Source organism: Brachionichthys hirsutus, chromosome 22 (assembly GCF_040956055.1).
Source record: "Brachionichthys hirsutus isolate HB-005 chromosome 22, CSIRO-AGI_Bhir_v1, whole genome shotgun sequence".
Taxonomy (NCBI): Eukaryota; Metazoa; Chordata; class Actinopteri; order Lophiiformes; family Brachionichthyidae; genus Brachionichthys; species Brachionichthys hirsutus.
In genome coordinates this window covers 6,985,190-7,003,473 of record NC_090918.1, presented here as the reverse complement: position 1 = coordinate 7,003,473, position 18,284 = coordinate 6,985,190, and the positions used below count along the sequence as shown (strand labels likewise).

General features: G+C 46.4%; 1 protein-coding gene across 1 annotated transcript in view; it reads right to left on the bottom strand.

The window, feature by feature from the left end:
• Positions 1–17,814, bottom strand: part of cacna1c (calcium channel, voltage-dependent, L type, alpha 1C subunit) — a 92,256-nt gene extending 74,442 nt beyond the window's left edge. The window contains exon 1 of the mRNA XM_068755381.1: positions 17,757–17,814. Coding sequence (XP_068611482.1) covers positions 17,757–17,814 — 58 coding nt within the window. The remainder of the gene's footprint in view (positions 1–17,756) is intronic.
• Positions 17,815–18,284: the final 470 nt, after the last annotated feature.

Sequence of the window (18,284 nt, the reverse complement as noted above, 5' to 3'; positions counted from 1 at the left end):
TTGGGATTTATACAGACTTGACCCACGGTTCCGTTCATTTCCATCCTTCACAACAAACTGACTTCCACTTTCAAATTGAAGAAAACACCACACTTTCAAGGTTGTTCTTTCCCTTCCTGCTCTGTCAACTATCTCGCAGTCATTGCCAAGTGAGTTAGCAGGACTGCCTGACATCGCTCGAGATTCCAAGAAATGCTGCAAAAAGGAACAATAACTTTTCCAACAACTGTTAAAGCTGCTACGGGGTCAAAGGTTATCAAACGCAACACCGGAGCTAAAAAAATAAAAAATAAAAATCTGCATGGACAGATTGGCTGAGTAACGGTCTCCCTTCTGCCCTTGAGCAAGGAATGCAACTCTCATCAGCGCCGCTGGGATCATCCGGCAGCCAACAGTAGTAGATTGGGAGGCTGCCAGGAAGGAGTTTGTAGGGCTGCAGTGAGCTCATTTGCCTTGAAACAGATTTTACTCATGGAACAAATAAGTCAATAAAAAAAAAACAAATGTTTTCAATCACCTTTATCAGTGCGAGAGAGAGAGAGAGAGAGAAGAAAGGTTTTTATAATAGCAATACTTTTAAGAAAAAGATCCCCGATGCTTACAATACGTCAATGTTTTGATCCGCCGCTGAAATATCAGCTGCATGCTGCATGCTAATGACAAAAAAATTAAAATAAATAAAATATATGCCGCACAAATGTGCTTCTGTAAAACACAGACGTACAGTAGTTCAAGCTGAAGCACATGATTGAGTGTAAATGTCCACTTTAGTCAGAGTTATGTTTGCAAGATTGACTTTGTATATTTCATAACTGTATTTTAAAGAGAGGGGGGGGGGGGGATCAAAAATGTAAATATTACTGCTCTTTAATACACAGAAAGGGAGTTTTTTCTCTCTTTTGTTTTTACCAGCCTCTTACGGGAACATTAGTCAAGTCAAAAATCAATATTATGCGTTTATCTAAGGGGCAAATATGAATATTTCACAGTTTGCTGTGTGTGTGTTGTTCATTTTATCAGCGCAATCATTCAGGGAGCAGCTTTGGGAATGGCGGAAGAAGGTCAGGCTCCTGAACTTAACCTGGCAGCAGTGGAGGAGCCTGAAGAAATCACAGCTACTTGTTCACCACGATGCTTTTAATAAATGATGCAGCTGATAAACAATCATAACTTAAGCTTACTTTCAAACTACAGGAGAATTATGTTTGTGTTTGTCCTTTCAAACAAATACTAAAAAAAAATGATTATGCAGCACACTCCTCCATGCAAGTCTGAAGGTCATGTTTGTCTTTATTAAATGCTTGTTTGGGATTTGAAGCCATTATGTAACAGATATAAGAAGGCCTTTTGAGTTTTCAAATGTCTCGGATCTGAATTTTAAGTTCAGGTTTGTTTGTTTTTTGTGGCCATTGTAGGAGATCCATCAGGGAATAAAGACAGGAAGTTGCATTGCAATTCAAAAAATGCTAAACAACAACAACAACTTTTAATAGCTTTGCACTGCTCCTGAAGTCATTAAGAAGAATATCCCATAAAATCCCTCTTGAAACATTTAAGTACCGGTACACAAAAATGCAGAAGTTTCTGTCAATAAAAAAGGAAACCACAATTAAGATTCCTTCAATAAAACCCTCTTCGGCAGAGAAAAGGGACGCCGTTTTACTGCTGAGGCTGTAAGTGTCTCCATGAGAGGTGCAGGTAGTCTTCTAAAAGGAGAGGATGCACGGACAGGGAGAGAAGCTATATGACGACACGTGTCCTTTCGTTGCGAACCCTGAAAAGTGCGTACACGCCTGCGATTCATTGACGGGACAGGAATAATACAATTCTAATGAGTGCGCTCTCATAGTTTAGCTAGAGTCTCTGGGATCGCCATAGTCTCACAGGGAGCGTTAGGTCTATGACTCAGGCCTTACCCACTGCGCATGCCCCCCCCCCCCCCCCCCCCCCAATCAGGAGACACAGCGCCACGGGAACAAAGCTAGGACAAAAAGAGCCTTTTATTTCAAATCTAGTTTTGCAAAAGACAGTCAGTGGTATGAAACAATTATTTAAACAGCCCTTTGATGAGAGTTTGGCTGCACAAAAAAAAAGTGTGTGCTTATTTTGCTTGTTTATGGATATAAAGAATGCGCTGAAGTGAATTACAAAGGGAAAACACACGCATAACACACGCACCTAACCTCGCACAGAAAACCGACACGAGAAAACGGGAGGATGAGGAGGGGAAGCTAAGGGACAGGAGAGGGAAGAGAGGACAACATATGTTGAGTGGGTGGACAAGCAGGGACGGTGGGGATGGGGCTTGACTCGCAAAAACCACACACACACACACACAGACGCACAAAGCTAACCCTGCCAACTGCTGGCTCACTACCTTGCCAGTCCTTCCATCCACGCTCACAAACACAATTTCCCCTCGTCTTGTGATATTTACCTCTTGTGTGTGTGTGTGTGTGTGTGTGTGTGTTTCTCCTCAGTGTGCAGGGACCTCTCTTGGCTACCACGAGCTAATGAGCTCCATTTAAATCCAGCCCCTCTGATCCTTCCTCTCGCCCAGTTTCTCTGCCCCTGGGGCCGTTCCTTGCACTGGCCTGGAAAGAGCGACACGGCAGCGGCCATTTTGGCTCATTAGGAACGCGCTGCTGATCCAACGCGCATGTCTCCATGAATCAGAATCAGACTGACGGATGGCTGGTGTGTACAAGTGTGTGTTTGCATCTACATTCAAGGATATAATTGAATTTATGCAAAGTGTGTAACTGTGCATCTGTTGATATTGAATCCTGTGTGTGTCTCATTGCCTCTTCCGTTTTTTGTTGTTGTGGTTTTAGAGGCACATTAAAAAGTTTGCGCGACTGCTGGTTTCTTTTATTTGCATTTTATGTGGTAGTACCCTTGCATTAAGCACGGGACCACACACACACACACACACACACAAATAACTCTTTCCTATGTTACTTTATCTTTTCTAATTGGCCTTTGTTAGAAAACATAATCCCATTTTTGAGGATATGAGACGCATACAACAGACCACCAGATATACAATTTACAAAACTGCCAGTTGTAAGATAAATAGGAATCCTCTGAAGACGATACCCCCCCCCCCCCCCAAAGTCAGATTACAGTAACTAAGTAAAATAAAGTTCAATATGAAGTCGGTTCCTGGAAGCGATGAATTCCGAGAGCACAAAATGCCGCACAGAAACGGTGTGAGCAGATCATCTTGGTATGAATGTAGTCTCTGTGGAGCCCTTTTAACTCCTGCAGAGTTGGAAGCCAAGGCGATACACCCCCTGCCTGAAGGTGTGTGTGTGTGTGTGTGTGTGTGTGTGTGTGTGTGTCTGTTTTTTAAGCACCATCGTGATGTTGCGGGACAAGAGGAGGAAACCACAATGTGTCAGTGTGAGTTGTGTGTGCCATGGTGGATAAGCGGTTAGGCGGTTAGATGTCTAAATAAACAAGTGACTTCATGTATGCTGCCCATGTGCAAGCTTTTACTGTAACCCCCCCCCCCCCCCCCAGAACAATCGTACCTCATGACTGCCAGTACTTCTGAGTCATTAAGCTATTAGATAGCTGGCCACAAACAGGCTTTTTTTCTCTTCTGCATTCCTGCTCTGGAAACAAAAGGGTCCTGCTGTAAACATTTAGATTGAAGTACCATCAGCTCAGCCTTCGCACACACACACACCGTCTTCACTTTGTATGGCGTCCAAACCGTCTGTTTAAAGTTGATCCTACTCTCTGCGCTTGGCTATTTTCTTCCTGTCATGAATTCATCCTGCTAAAGCCAGGTGAAAATTGACAAAGCACATGCAGGCTAAAGCATTTTCCCAAAAGGCGTTCCTTGACTGGAGCGGTGACGGTATGGCCGAGCGGCATTTCCAACTGGAATTCTACACTCCAGAGTCAGAAAAAGCTGGAATACTGGAAAGGCGGGCCATGTGGTATTTCATACTGGAAGTTTTCCCAGAGCGGCTGTGTGAGTGAGAGGAGGAGGAGGGAAATCAGGGGAAACCACAGAAGAGAAGAGAAGAGCTGTTGTAACTTTATTCGATAAAATCAGCTCATTAGAATCAGCATTGATTCAACTCGTGCTTAGACAACTTAAAAGCCTTTCCATTCTCGACCCTTGTTGTCAGGTTGCTCGTATGACCTTGGCACGCTTATCTCCTCTGATTGTGCAAAAGACTTTGCCTCGTCTATCGTGTTTTATTGGAAGGTGCACGCTTGCTCAGCATCGTCGGCAGCAGGCGTAGAGGTCAGACTTCCACCGGCTTTGTCACCGCCTAACAGGACGCCGATCGAAGAGCTCACCGCCAGGGAAGTTCGGGAACCCTTCCAAAGCGATTAAGGTTCAAACTGTAGAAAAGCAGGCGTGTCAAAGAAGCAAACAATCTGAGCCTAAACCACAAAGCCCGTCCTGACCTCTTAACCTCTGATCAATAAAGTTGTATTGACTACGATCCACAGAGGTCTGAAGTAGCTAACGCGGCCACGGATCGTTTTGGTCTGAACTACTGGCTTGACCTCGTGGACGGTCACACTCCAAGTGTCACAAGCAAACAAGGAATCATTTTGAGTTTTGTTGCTGCTATCTTTAATTTGTTGGGTCCCTCAGGATGAGTCACCAAATTGAACCGTCACAGCAAATCAAAGCAGCGTGTTAAAGAGAGCCGGACAAGGACGGAGAGAGAGAGAGAGAGAGAGAGAAATAGGCAGCTCGGTCAGAGAACGAGCAAAAGAACGTCAGGATGAAAGACTGGAAGGAGAGGCTAAGTTTAGCTCTCCCCGCAGGACTCCTCTCAGGTTTCCTTTGCTCTTTTTACTGCTCTTCATCCCCTCTTCCACCTCACCTCCTCCTTTTTTCAATCCATCACAAAATAATTAACTTGCTATAAGTGAAATTAATTCCACTAATTAGTTTTAAAGTTATTTTTGGGCTCTGGAAGAAAAAGGTTGAGGAATAGAAAGCTAGTGTGTGTGTATGATATAAGGTATCTTTTCACCCAATCATGTCACAGCAGAGAGGATGAGACCTCACGAAACAGGAAGTGGACTCGACGACCCTTTTTCATGCCTTTGTTCTGCTGTTAGAATTCCTTGTCCTGCATATCATTGTCTGAAGTGTGATTATATTTGAAAAATTGCTTTTGTTTTAAAATTATCCTTGAGTGAATAAAAAAACAACAACCTGAAATTCACAGAGCGGGCTTTTCACGGCTTCAAAGCTAAGGTGAAATTCAAAGTGACTGAAATAGCTTCTCAAGTGATCCGAGCAGATATTTTTATCTCGTCATTTCTTTTATATTTGACACTTTATTGATGCATTAAGGACACGAAGTGGGAACACGAAAGTAGACTGCAAAAAAAGAAAATGCTTGTGCTCTGTGCGGGAATATAATCCTGTGTAGCGAGATGCCAAGGGTGGCGTCTGGAGACGATTTCAAGACATCAAATAAATGCATATATATAATTAGAAATCCTTTATTTCAGACAAACCTGGTACAAAAGATCAATGGCAGTTAAGCTTAGAATAAAGCCATGCATGTGTGCTTGGATAAATGTTCTCCACTACTACTCACAGAGGATACTTTTCACTCCTTCCCTCCATCCTGCTGAATTCTAACACTTAGAATTCTGGTATAATTATCTACCTATATATATAACTGATAGCTGCCTGTGTGCAGATCCCTGCTGGGCTATAGTAGTCGTCTCATTAACATGCATGAGGATGTGCAAATACAGCTGACTTCACAACACCCAGCCGAGGCAGGGACGTGTCTTGTTTGTCTTCCTGGACGCGTGCGCAAACTGTGATTTAAGGATTTTAAAAAATGCATCCGGATGCTCTGCCGCGCAGGTATGACTGTAAATGTGGAGGCGGAGGGCGAAAAATAAGAGGGAGTGAAAGTGAGGGTGTGGGACAAAGGGCAGAGGAGAGGGAGTAGAGAGGATGGGCGGGCGGGTGGGTGGGTAAGGGGTCCAGGGGGTGAATTATTCATGTTACGGCATGACACCTGAGGGCAATCTACCTGTCTGTGAGTCACCAGTTAAAGCGGCAGAGAGAGTCGACTGTGACTCAGAGCAGGCCATGAGGATATGATCACGTGTGTGTGTCTGTCTGTCTGTCTGTCCTCTAAGCGGATCATGTGCCGCCCACATACGGAGACCATCTAAAGTGTAAACCTGTGGCTGGCACACACACGCACACACACACACACACACACACTGACGCTCACAGTGTCAGTAATAAGCTGGGTCAGCGCAGCACGCAGCGCAAATCTTACTCACGCTGAGCCACAGCCATGAGCAGAGCTAACATTAAGCAGCAGGAAATAAACACACACAAACACGCACACACACACACGTAAAATGCACGTGGACATACAAAGGACACACGCACAGATGATAAATATGGAGTGAATGAATAATGCACAAGGCAAGGGCGCTTTGAGTTTCTGTATAGAAAGAAAAGCGCCCTATAAAAGCAATGCATTATTATTATAATTATAAATACACAAACAGTGCTCACATTCTCAAATAGAACACACGCATATTTAGCTGCTATGCTGTTATGAAATTAATAACTTGTTACGGACTGGTGCGAGAGGACCCCAAGAAACAGAGGACGGAGACAGTACAAACGTGACTACAAGCTTTACTGGAATGTTCATCAGTTGAGTCACTATCCCGGAGCTGCGCACGGGTTACGGGGTGGCTGGAGCCCAACGAAAATATCTGGTTAAACAAAAAGACACAGCCAAAAGAACAAAGCAAATAAGCAAGCTCAAAATACAAACTCTAACAAGGGCAGATCCCAGGGATGAGGAGCGGCAGAAAGACGTTCTGTAAGCAGGGACACGATCCATGAAAAATAGTCCGACTAGGAGCAGCGGGCGGAGCAGGGCTTATGAAGGCCGGTCGTAATCAGCCTCAGGTGTGTCTGGGATGAGAGGCAGAAAACAGGTGTGAGTCGTAGGCCAATCAGCCAGTGCAGCCACATGACCCTCACATAACTGCCACCTTCATCTTAGCCACCCCCCCCCCCCCCCCTGCAGACCGGATGACCAACAACCATTTGCATCAGACCAGCTGAATTATTAAACACTTGCACTCCAAAGTTTGGTGCTACTGAATAAAAAGTGTGTGTGTGTGTGGGGGGGGGAATCAATTCTGGAGGGGCGGGAAGATTGCTGCAGTTCATTTGAGGCATTTAACGGATGCTCCTGTCCAAAGTCAATTAGAGTGATTAAGTGGGCCGTCGCTGTCACACTCAAACAGAGTTCGACATGCTGCACTGCGGTTGACGGACAACTTAACAACATGTATAATCATTTTTAGGTCTAAATATGACATATATTGAGTGAATAAATTAGGGTGTAAATTGCTAAACATACATAAACATTAACAGGAAAATGATGTGTCTGTTTAAGATGAATAAATATCTTGAATAGATTTGAGAACGTGGTTTTATCAGTGGGACAAGTCAACCAGGATTTTGAAATCAGCTTGATTTTTTCCCCCCAACTTTTTTAGGTGCTTCTCGAACATCAAAACCCTCGCCAAACTGAATACAATGTCCTAAACGCTCTTCCGTTACCTTTAAAATCAGCCGTTGGATCTTAGAAAAGAAAAGAAAAGAAGAGAGGATAATTTAAAAGCGTCTCTGTTTGTCTTTTGACTTCTTTGTATGCGTTCCACTTTTCCTGGCACTGAGCTTGACTTCTTACTGAAATTAACCAGGCAGCCCAAAAATAATCCACCGCGGATGAGAGCGAGAGACAGGAGGGGAGTGATGGGAATGGATAAAAGACAGGTACAGGGCAACAAAGATGTGCTTGCAGACTCCTTCCCATGGGTGCATGTATTTGCATGTCTTTTCTGCACTTGCTGCAACTTTGTCAGCTGATGCATCGGCACCAATGTGCAACCAGACAAGAAACAATCCTGCATTCAATCCAAAAGGAATATCGCAATTCTCTACCAAGTCTTCCAAATTTCTATTAGCCCATCGCAAATTACATCCACTCTTCCCTAATAATGCACTCAACACACACACACACACACACACACACACGCACTTGTATTGTTCAGTAACAATCGAACAGAGTTTTCTCATAGTTAATGGATTCATCAAGGAGTAATGAGCGTGGCGTGGCTCCACACGGTGTTGATTAACGCAGATGATGGAGGGGCATGGAAGGAAGAGGCTTCCATGCAGCTGCTTTCAGACAGCCTCCTCTCCGAGGTGGGACTTTAAGGCATAATGGGGTGGGGGGGGAACAGCACAGGTAGCAGGTCCCAATTCGCCCACGCATCAGGAGGACAAGTCGTTTCATTCCAAGGTTTATGAACTTTTGGCGTAGACGTCATCGGCGTCGCAATGGCCGACGTGCAATCTAAAATCTTTATCTCACTCTGGAGCTGCACAGTGGGCCGTTGTTTCCCTCAGCGTAAACAAAGGTGTCATTGAGATATGTGTTGCTGCTACACAACCTCAAAGAGGGGCTGCAGTGATGCTGTAGTGTAAGTCGTCGTCATGGTTGCTGTCACACAAGCGATAACCACTGTCACAAAGAAAGAGAAGTTCTCTTCCGGTTTCTGCTTCTTTTTAATTAAAAGTGTAAGTGTGTGTGTGTGTGAGTGGGTGACACGCACAGTGACTTCCTCGTTCCAATTATGGCTTAATCCATCAGCTGGCTGTTGCTATGCTTTTTCCCTCTCCGCCCAGTGGAACACGGGCGGAGTGAGAGAACGAGAGGAAGGACAATCCTTCTTTGAGTCGATGGACGGATAAATAATGACCGCCGGTAATAAAAACAGAAACAACGCCGCGTGCGCAGCAACCATGCAAGATGTACTAAAGGGAATATTTTTAAAATGCACAAATGACTAATAATACTAATATAATACTACGTGGCATCATTAATCACAAAGAAGCCCTCAAATGAATCATCTTAATTTAATTTTTAAATTGTATTTTTAATTTTCTTTGATCGATTTGTTGATTTATTAGCTAGTTGTTTCGCAGAATTCCACAATTAAAACGAACTAACGCTCCGCTTTCCGATCCACTTTGTGGTTCCAAACAGACACGTGTTGGATTGTCTGGATTTAGCGGCGGTAATTCCGGTATTTTCTCTCAGTTGTTTGGTCACTAATTTCCCTTTTCCCATTCTTACATTCATTTCAGCAGACGGGTCAATTAGGAGAATCGTCTGATTTACTACGACTGCATTGCTAGCACAGCTGCACCGACCGATCCCAGGGGAAAGCAGCAAGGCTGGTGGGCGGGAGCTTTTATAGTTATTTCTATGCGTTTGTGTCGGGTGGAGCAGACAGCGGACGCTAAGTTGTGAGACCGTCTTTCCTGTCCCCCATATTGCGGCTTCCACAGAGTCCCCTTGGCGAGATCAGCGCGTCTTTCCCTCGCAGAAGCAGAAGCCTTCATATCCCGATCAAAGTTTAGCTGAAGGCTCCCGTAGTAGGGATGGTAATTAGATATTTCTGCTGTAATTAGATGTCAAATGGGGGTCTAAATGAGCTTTCTGCATGCTGCCATGTCAGGTATATCCGGCTGACGTGAAAGAATTCAGGGCGTAATCATCTTGCAAATTTAACTCGCGGGGGGGGGGGGGGGGGGGGGGGAATGATGTTGCGACAACCGCTCCCTCCCCAGGGCCGCGTGGTTAACAGTCGGTGACGTGACATTCATTACATGCGATTTGCTGCCTGCGAGAACAAGAATGGTTTCAGACTTCGCTTTCGTTTTTAGCAAAGGCTCGTCTGAAAACTGCAAAATCAGCAAGTGGGAAGACGTGCGGCCGATAAAGGTGGTGGTGGGGGGGGGGGGTTACCTTCAGTTCAGTCGTGCTGTGGGTGGACACATGTAGACACAGAAATACAAGCTGTGCGCTAAAAAAAAAAATACACAGCAAAGCTCTCTGCGTGTACCCAAGCTCGATTTGAGATAAGGGGACATGAAGGAGAGAGACAAAGGGGGGGTCAAGAAGAGAAGACGTGCCATGAAATGAGATGCCCTCCGAGTGTACCAGGCATCCTCATCTTGTCTATTTGGCAGTAAACAGTAGAAATGGAGTCCAGCTGTCCACACCAACAGGACACAGCTCAGCCCTGCTCACAGGATGAAGTCACATTACAACTATTATTTTTTCATCTTTTTTTTTTCTAATCGATATTAGAGGCGAGCCAGACATCACACTTATCCCCCCAAAAGAACAATTATATGTGTCGCAACCGTGACAAATGGACCGTTTGACCTTTCACCTGCAGCTGGAGAGCACTGCATTGTCCTCGTAATGGTTCACGGTGGTTTAACTTGGCAACGGAAGGTAATAGAGCGTCAGTGGGAAAGAACAGATGCCTGTCTCACTCCCCCCCCCCCCGTCTCACATTCATAAGTGGATTTATCGTTTCCAGGCCCTGACCTGTCCTCCCCGGCAGGGCGGCCCTGCCTGGACGCAGCCCTGCAGATCACGGTTAACCCCCCGACCACGAGGAGCCTGTAATATCGACGTTCACCTGACTTTGGTTCTGACCTCTGCATGTAGACGCTTCTATTCCCAGTTTTAGAATCTTAAAACGAAGCCTATTTCAGTCTGAAATTGTTTTCCGACCAGATGTTAATTAACCCGAGGAAGAGGAGCACGGGCTCTTCTGACTCATTCGCCTCCCCTTCATGAACGAAACGGTCGCTACTTCTGCTGTCCTTGCATTTCAGAGCTCTGCCAAAGCGGCGCCATTATCGCGTTTTTTCGATTCTCGAATGCCAGAATGAGTGACGGCCCATTTCACACATTCCTGCCACCTTCTTTCCATTTTTTTGACCCTGACTTTTCAACACCGTCTGTCTGTGCCGTGATATTCTGCCTTTGCGTGCATCCGTTGTGTTGACTCTGTGTGCGTTTGCGTGAGCTTTTGTCTTGCGGGCAGTTGTAGGAAGCCTGGGCGATTAACTCTGATAGCCACCAGATGCTGACTTTGAGGTACTCACAACTGAATCTAACAGTGGAGACCGAAATAAACAGACAGAGCAGTACAGGCCGAGGTGAACGACGGCGAAAGACCAAAAGCAAAAGACAAAACATCAACCTTCCAGTAATTCACGACCTTTGAAAGGTCCGACCTGCATCGTGGCCTCCGCTGATCGAGAACAAGCGACAGAGCTCACAGAAAGACATCTTCCTCATCCTCCTCTGTCCCTTTTTCTCTCTAGGAGCACGGTGTTTGTTGAATCTGGTGTCGCCGTGGTTACTGCGTCTGCCGGGTTGAGGCACACAGAGGACTAATGATGACATTTGCTGTGGAGAACACTAAAGGAGGGGGGTGTGTGTCTCAGGTGTCAAAAAGCAACAGTGAACAGGATGAGGTTTGTCTTTTATGATGTGTCGGGGAAGTCGTCCTGTTTTTAACCCCTTCCACTGCAACGGGCAAATCGAAACCCACCCCTCAAACAATGTTAGTCCTTCGACGTTATTGTTGTAAATCACTTTCTGCTGTACTTTAATACTACAGTGCGTTAGCATCAGAGGAAGACAACAGCGAGCTGAAAGTCAGGAAAGAGTTCAGATGAAAAAGCTTTTTTATAGTGACGTTACATAATCTTTTCACCGGCGCCGGCGTTTCAGCCAATTTTGTCTCGACGTTTTTGCAGTCTGAACCGCCTTGGTGAGCTCCGTGGTGACACTGAGATTTCATCTCCAACATTAAAACATCTTACATAACTTATTTCTCTTCCCCATCCCTCCATTCTCTCCTTTTATCCATCCATCCATCCCTTTTGTTGAATCTCTTTTGGTTGACATGACAACAGACAATGTCGCGCCTCCTGTTTGGATGACATCACTACAGGCGCCAAGCCAATCCCCAAAATGATCTCCTCTCTCTCTCTCTCTCTCTGTCTCTCTCTCTGACATATCGATCGGGAATACAAATCAAGAGGGGATGAGCTGGGGAAAAGGGTGGAGAGAGGAGATTAGAAACGAGCCAAAAAGAGAAGGGGGGGCAGAGAAGGAGGAATGGCCGCGGTTGCATCTGAAGTGGCGCCACGCCCACCTCTCCTGACTGAAATGGAGTGTGTGTTCACTCTCATTTTCATAACGAGCGACTTTGGCAGAAACCACATCCAGAATCGATTTTTTGTGTGAGGAGGGAGGCCTGATGTGCCGCCGTTTTTTGTGTTGTTGCTGAAAGACTCTTCTGTGGCAGTGACAAAATAAGAAAGGGGCAAAGGTGTGTCCTGCACACACACACACAACAAGAGCAACCATGCCAGTGACTGATAGGCTTAACTTAGACACAGAAATGTCCCCCAAATTATTAGACGACTGTACGTCCGCTCTGGTGAATCGGTCGGATGTGAACCGACTGAGCGATATCACCACACCATGAATGGGTATACCAGCCTGCCTCTTCTTCCTGGAACTGTTTAGACACAGACACACACACACAGACTGTAGAAGGAGTCCTGTAACAAGCCTTTTTTAGCCATTATGATTCCATAGTGTGAAAGTGAGTCTGGTCTTCAGGGAAGTGGACTGCTCCTTACAGACATAGACACGAAAGCTTTCTCTCCTGTACACACACACACACACACACACACACACACACACAGCGTGGTCTGTCGGGATGTGGTCTGTGGAGCACACACATCAAGACTGGCCTAGATAGATGTGATGGTGAGAGACACACACACACACACAAACCAACCTCCTCTTTTTCACACAGACAGTCAAGGACACTCTCATGGCCCATATATAGTTGGGTGGTCATTGCATAGTGCAACACCTTAACCCCTGTCTTCATAAAGAAGGGATGAGAGAAGCAAGCAAAGGGAGGAGGAGGAAGAAAGAAGAAAAGCACCAGGCAACTATCGAGGAAGAGAAAGTCAGAGATGACACGATAGAAAACGAGGCAAGGAGCGAGAGAGGGAGAGATGAGAGAATCTAAGCTCGCGCCTCGCCTGTCTTTCATCCTCTCGAGCAGCTCTGGTCAGTTTAACAATGACAGGCGAAGAGAGAATAGAACAGGAAGAGAGAGGCGAAAGACATCTAACTGAGAGTGCGCAGTACCCCTTTTGTTACCCACAATTCTCTGCAGCGAGAAGTGACTCGACAGCACACAGAAGTAAGTCCTCAAAATCAATGCACCATGCCAGCGGCAGGAAATAACGCACTTGCACTCAAACAAAACAGGCAGAGCTGCATCACAGCCGTCTCGGTTGAATCTGTCTTTCCTGGGCGCCGCTACCGTGCAGCGCGACAATCACAGCGGTGTGTGTGTGTGTGTGTGTGCGTGTGCAGGCATATGGCGACAGGCCACCTTCCCTGCAGCACAGCTATCCATCCGCGACAAGCCCGCCAGAGGCCTGACTAATCAGACTACTAGAACCAAGAGCCTGATAGTGAAGCATGATTGTGCATCCTTTGTGTTTCAAGGCTCACTTGTGAAGCTGTGAAGATATGTAAGCTTCCATCTAAGCATTAACAATGCATTAAAGATGCATTAAAGATGCATGGCACGCCAAGTTTCTCAATATTATGAATGACCAGTTGCAGCTTTTGGGAGATAAGAAAACCGTGTTCCATTCCACAAAGTCCTCTCTGCTTCGTGTGCCGGGATGACCAGGCTAAAAATATTATGCAATCATGGTACTGCAAAAAAAAAAAAAACACTCTGCTGCTCCTAAAATAATGTGCCTCAATTAGGAGGAGGACACACTTGAAATGTCAGGATTCCAGCTCTAATCGTTTCCTTGACAGGCAAGAGAAACACGCCGTTGAGATTTGTCTTCTATTACAAATGTTGGTCAGCGTTTGTTAAGGAAATGCATGCGTGTGCGCAGAAACACACAGACTTTAAAGAAAGTGCCACTATAGTTTTGAGCCCGTGTTGCAGTTGATTTAAAGGTCAGTGCTTCGTGTTATTGCTAATGGCTACAATATAGGACATGTTAACTTCAGCTCTTCTTCATCGCCATAGAAAATGCTAGAGAAGTTGTTCTCTAAGTGCGTGGAGTTGTGGGTTATCCCACTTTGTGTTAGATTGTCGTTTTGTTTTCCGGTCTAAACGGTCCGAATTCCCTGTTGGGACCATAGAGGGGTTTTTTTTCTTGTGTTTTTTTTCCTGCGGCTGGATCTACTTTATGTGCTACAGACAGTTACAGTAAACGCAAGGGAGACAGACAGATTGAGAGACGGAGGACAGGAAATGCGGTCTCGCTGAACAACAAACCGTCAAATGAGCTAATGTCGAGTGGACGGCTGAGTGATGGGCAGGAGCGAGGGAACGGGCGGGTTCGAAGAAAGGAGGAGACGGCAAATTTATCGACAAAGAATGATGGGAAAAAGACACCTCGTGAGACAACGAGAGAAGGAAGGGAAGAAAGGGAAGAAAGGATGGAGGCGATGGAGACCGAGGGAAGGGCATGAATAATAAAAACTCCTGTCTGTCCTCATCCCTCAGCTTCTCCGGTAACTCGGGAAATGCACACAGCTGTCGTTTCTGTGCATAGAAACAGGAGCATCGTTGAAATGCGGCGACGTTGTGGAAAGAACAGTGAATATCCTGATACGCCGTAAAAAATACAACGAAAAAAACAGAAGGAGGGAACATTCGGTCGGGAGCGCCCCGGAGCGAGGGAGCGCTAAAGAGGATGCTACAGGTCTGGAGTCGTGATTTCCACTAGTGGCTTCAGCCAGATCAACAGAGGGTGTGTGTGAGTGTGTGTGTGTGTGCGTGTGGGTGTGTGTGTGTGTGTGTGTGTGTGTGTGTAGGTGTGTGTTGTAGAGGTAGGACACCAAACCTATAGGAGAGATTGGACTCGAACATGCCGGGCAGGCAAGCAAACGTAATGCATAAGGGCAGGTGGCCAATTGCAAGCGCATACTCTCTCGGTCTCTCTGACACACACACACACACACACATGTTGGTGTGTTGTCCCACCAGGAGTGAAGACTGAGGCCCGATAGCACCCGCAGCAGAGGACGGCCTCTGGATGGATTTCCAATACGCAGCCAGAGGCTTAAGCAAGAAACAGTCACACATAATCCTCCCCCCCCCTGCGCTCCCTGTGTCCTATATACTCTCCAAGTCTCTTTCTCTCTCTCGCTCTCTTGTTTTCTTTTCTTTTCACACCCCATTGCTTCTTCTCGTTGTCTCTCAGACGCCGTTTTTACATTAAACAGCAGCTGCATCCTTAAGTTAAAGCCACCACACAGCCGCGAGGAGCTGACTCAAACGTCTTCCTCTGCTCCAGCTGCCGTGGCAACGTGACTGCGACTGACATCTTTAAACAGTCAATGCACCATGCTTTCCTTCAAGCGGCGCATAAAGTGCATGCTATAAAAGAAAGCCAAAAAGTGTTACAGCATGTCTAAACCTCTGTTCTGGGGCAACAGCAGAAAACTGAAAGAGCTCCAAGGTTAAAACACACAAGCTGAAACTGAATTATTGAAGGTGCGAGTGTCCTCTGCAACCCAAGGAACAATCACCGAGAAGAAAGATGGCGGCTGTGCGCCGGAACTGCGGAGAGGGACGCAAGACAAGCTACACGAAATGGACTGATGTGGACTGACTTTGTCTATGAAAGCAAATGCTAATTGATTTGTCCTGATCCTTTTGTTGGCTGAGTGAGAACTGGGGAGAAGGGTGGATATCGTTTGATGGAAGCGGGTCAAGCGTGACTGTGACACACACTTATCTCGTAAAAAAAAAAAAAACTTTGATTACAAACGGCTGCGGACACAAAGCAGGGCACAGCTTCGGTGCTAAACTGGAATTCAAGCAATCAAGCAGTGAAGTTTCACTGTTTGCTCGCCATGCCTCCAAAAAAACATCTGCAAACAGCTCCCATGCAAGAACCTGCGCATAAAGCCATCTCGCCTGCAGCGGCTGATCCAGCGTGTCTATCCAAGGTGCTTTCAAAGGAAGCGGCGAACGTATATCAATCAAGTCGTAATCGTGAGGCGATTTAGCAAAGGGCCAACACGCTGGCGTAACCATCGGAAACCAATTAATATCCTTAATGGAGGTATCGTGTCTCTGGTACAATGCCCACAGGGAAAATCATCTCACCGATTACGCTGCTGAATACTGATAGTGTGTGTGTGTGTGTCACAGGTGTGCATTTTGTTTCAAATCCATGAATGCTTGTATGTAATTACAGGCCTGTGATTCCGGTTGTGTTTCTGCTTGTGTGCGTTCACACATGGCCGACGCAGTTTGTGTACGAAACATAAATAATGGATGCCGTTGAATTGGTTTATTCAGCGAACAGAGCATCCAGCGTCATCACGTGCCAAATCAGATCTTCTGTTTGACTCATTTCTACCTGCACTGTAAATTCACACTAAGGTAGAAATACCTCATGCAACTACTTTCTTTTCTTTTTTATTCACCTGGTCCTGCAGGAGTTCCAAATATTTATCGAGTATTATTCACTCAGAGGATATTTTTATGTATTTTTTATTGACAGATTAAAAATGATCAGAGTAATTAAGTTAAAGGTAACACAACCTATATGATTGGTTGCTCCTCCTCGGAGTACAAACATCGGGTGACTGTGCGTCGCTGCGACACGCGCGCGCACACACGCACACAAACACACACACACGTGCATACACACACACACACGCACTCATACCCTGTTGCTATGGAACCTGTCGCCAAGGCAGAGAGGTATATGTGGTTGTGATGGAGGTGATGGTCGAAGGCGACGACGATGAAGATCATGGTGAAGATGAAAATGGTGATTGGAGAAACGACCCCCCCCCCCCAAAAAAAATGACAAGGTTCGGCTCACTGGCTGTGAGCCGATGCGTTGCGGGACTTTGCGGAGCTTTGCTCTCCGCAACGTGGGCGGAAGGAGCGACGCGTAATACTGCGCAATGCAAACAGACCCTTTCCTCACCGATGCGCGAGCTCTGCGCATCGCTTCGCTTTGGAAACACTTTAGAAGTCGTCGTGTTAAACTTCGGTCGTATCATGTGCGACCCCCGACCCCTGCGCCCAGTCCTCCGCTGCCTTCCCCCAAAATAGCGCACCATCAACCCAATAAATCCTGCTGGCCCTCCTCCTGCCTGCACCTGTCATCTCTGTATGCCGTCTCTCTCTCTCGCGCGCGCGCGCTGGGATTAAGGAGCACAGAATTTGGATTAAAATGTGAATAAGATTATCGATTGCTGACGAAGGGATCGCTAAAGGGCGATGATCGGTTGCGCGCATCAGTGTTTCTGACATTTAACCAGCAGAATGTAGGCAAATAGGTGGAGAGATTATTCCCACAGGTAAATACTGCTTGACGTACACGAGCTGCAGAATAACACGCACGCGGGCGCGCTTCTGATGCCGCTTCCCTGCTTTAAATGTGTCTTCAACACTAACGATCCCCGCCTGCACCTGCCTGTTGGCTGATCTAGAGTCAGTCCATGCGTCATGCCGGAGTCCTCCAATGGGCAGGCCTGAGAAGCCCACAGGGGACAGGGAAAGGGCCTCATCCACACCTGCCCGCGCGCGGTTATACCCGCAGCTTCCTTGCGTGATTACGGCGCAAGTTCATTCGCTGCACAAACTGCACGCATGCGTGGAAAAGATCAAATATACAAAGTGCAACAGGAGAGAAAGTGGGAGAAGAAATCCCATTTAAGAGGAGATAACGTACAATCATATTTCCCCCCCATGCATATAGTTAGATGCTTTCCAGGTACCAGTTTAAAAGAGACTCCACATACCTTGATGGTTCTCAAGGGTGTCCTCCGGGATGTACATGTTTTTGCTTTCATTTACCATAAATGTAGTCCGGCGTTATCCCTATGGGTGAATGGGAGAGAGAGAGGGAGAGAGAGAGAGAGAAACAGCCCCCCCAAAATAAAAGAAAAATAAACAAAACAAGGGGGGGGGGGGGGAGAAAACTGTCTGGCACGGACAGGTTGTTGTTTTTCTTAGGTATTGCGTGTTTCTTTTTTTTATGGGGAGGGTTTCTTCGGATGGGGTGAATATTACCTAATCCCCATGATGGAGGTGAAGGCGAGAAAAAAGCGAGAGCTTTCGGCGGCGGAACCGGTTGGGAAAACGCACCGGTGCATCTCTCGGTACATCCGGGCCCTAGGCGAGAAACATGAGACCTGCGCTGCGTTCAATTTCAATTCACACCTCGGCTTCCCCCCCCAGCCTGGCTCTCTCCCCTTCTGCCCGTTCCCTGTTTGATGTTTCTAAGGTTTTCCAAAAGGCAGCAAAGCGCGGGCGCGCTCAGTGGCGGT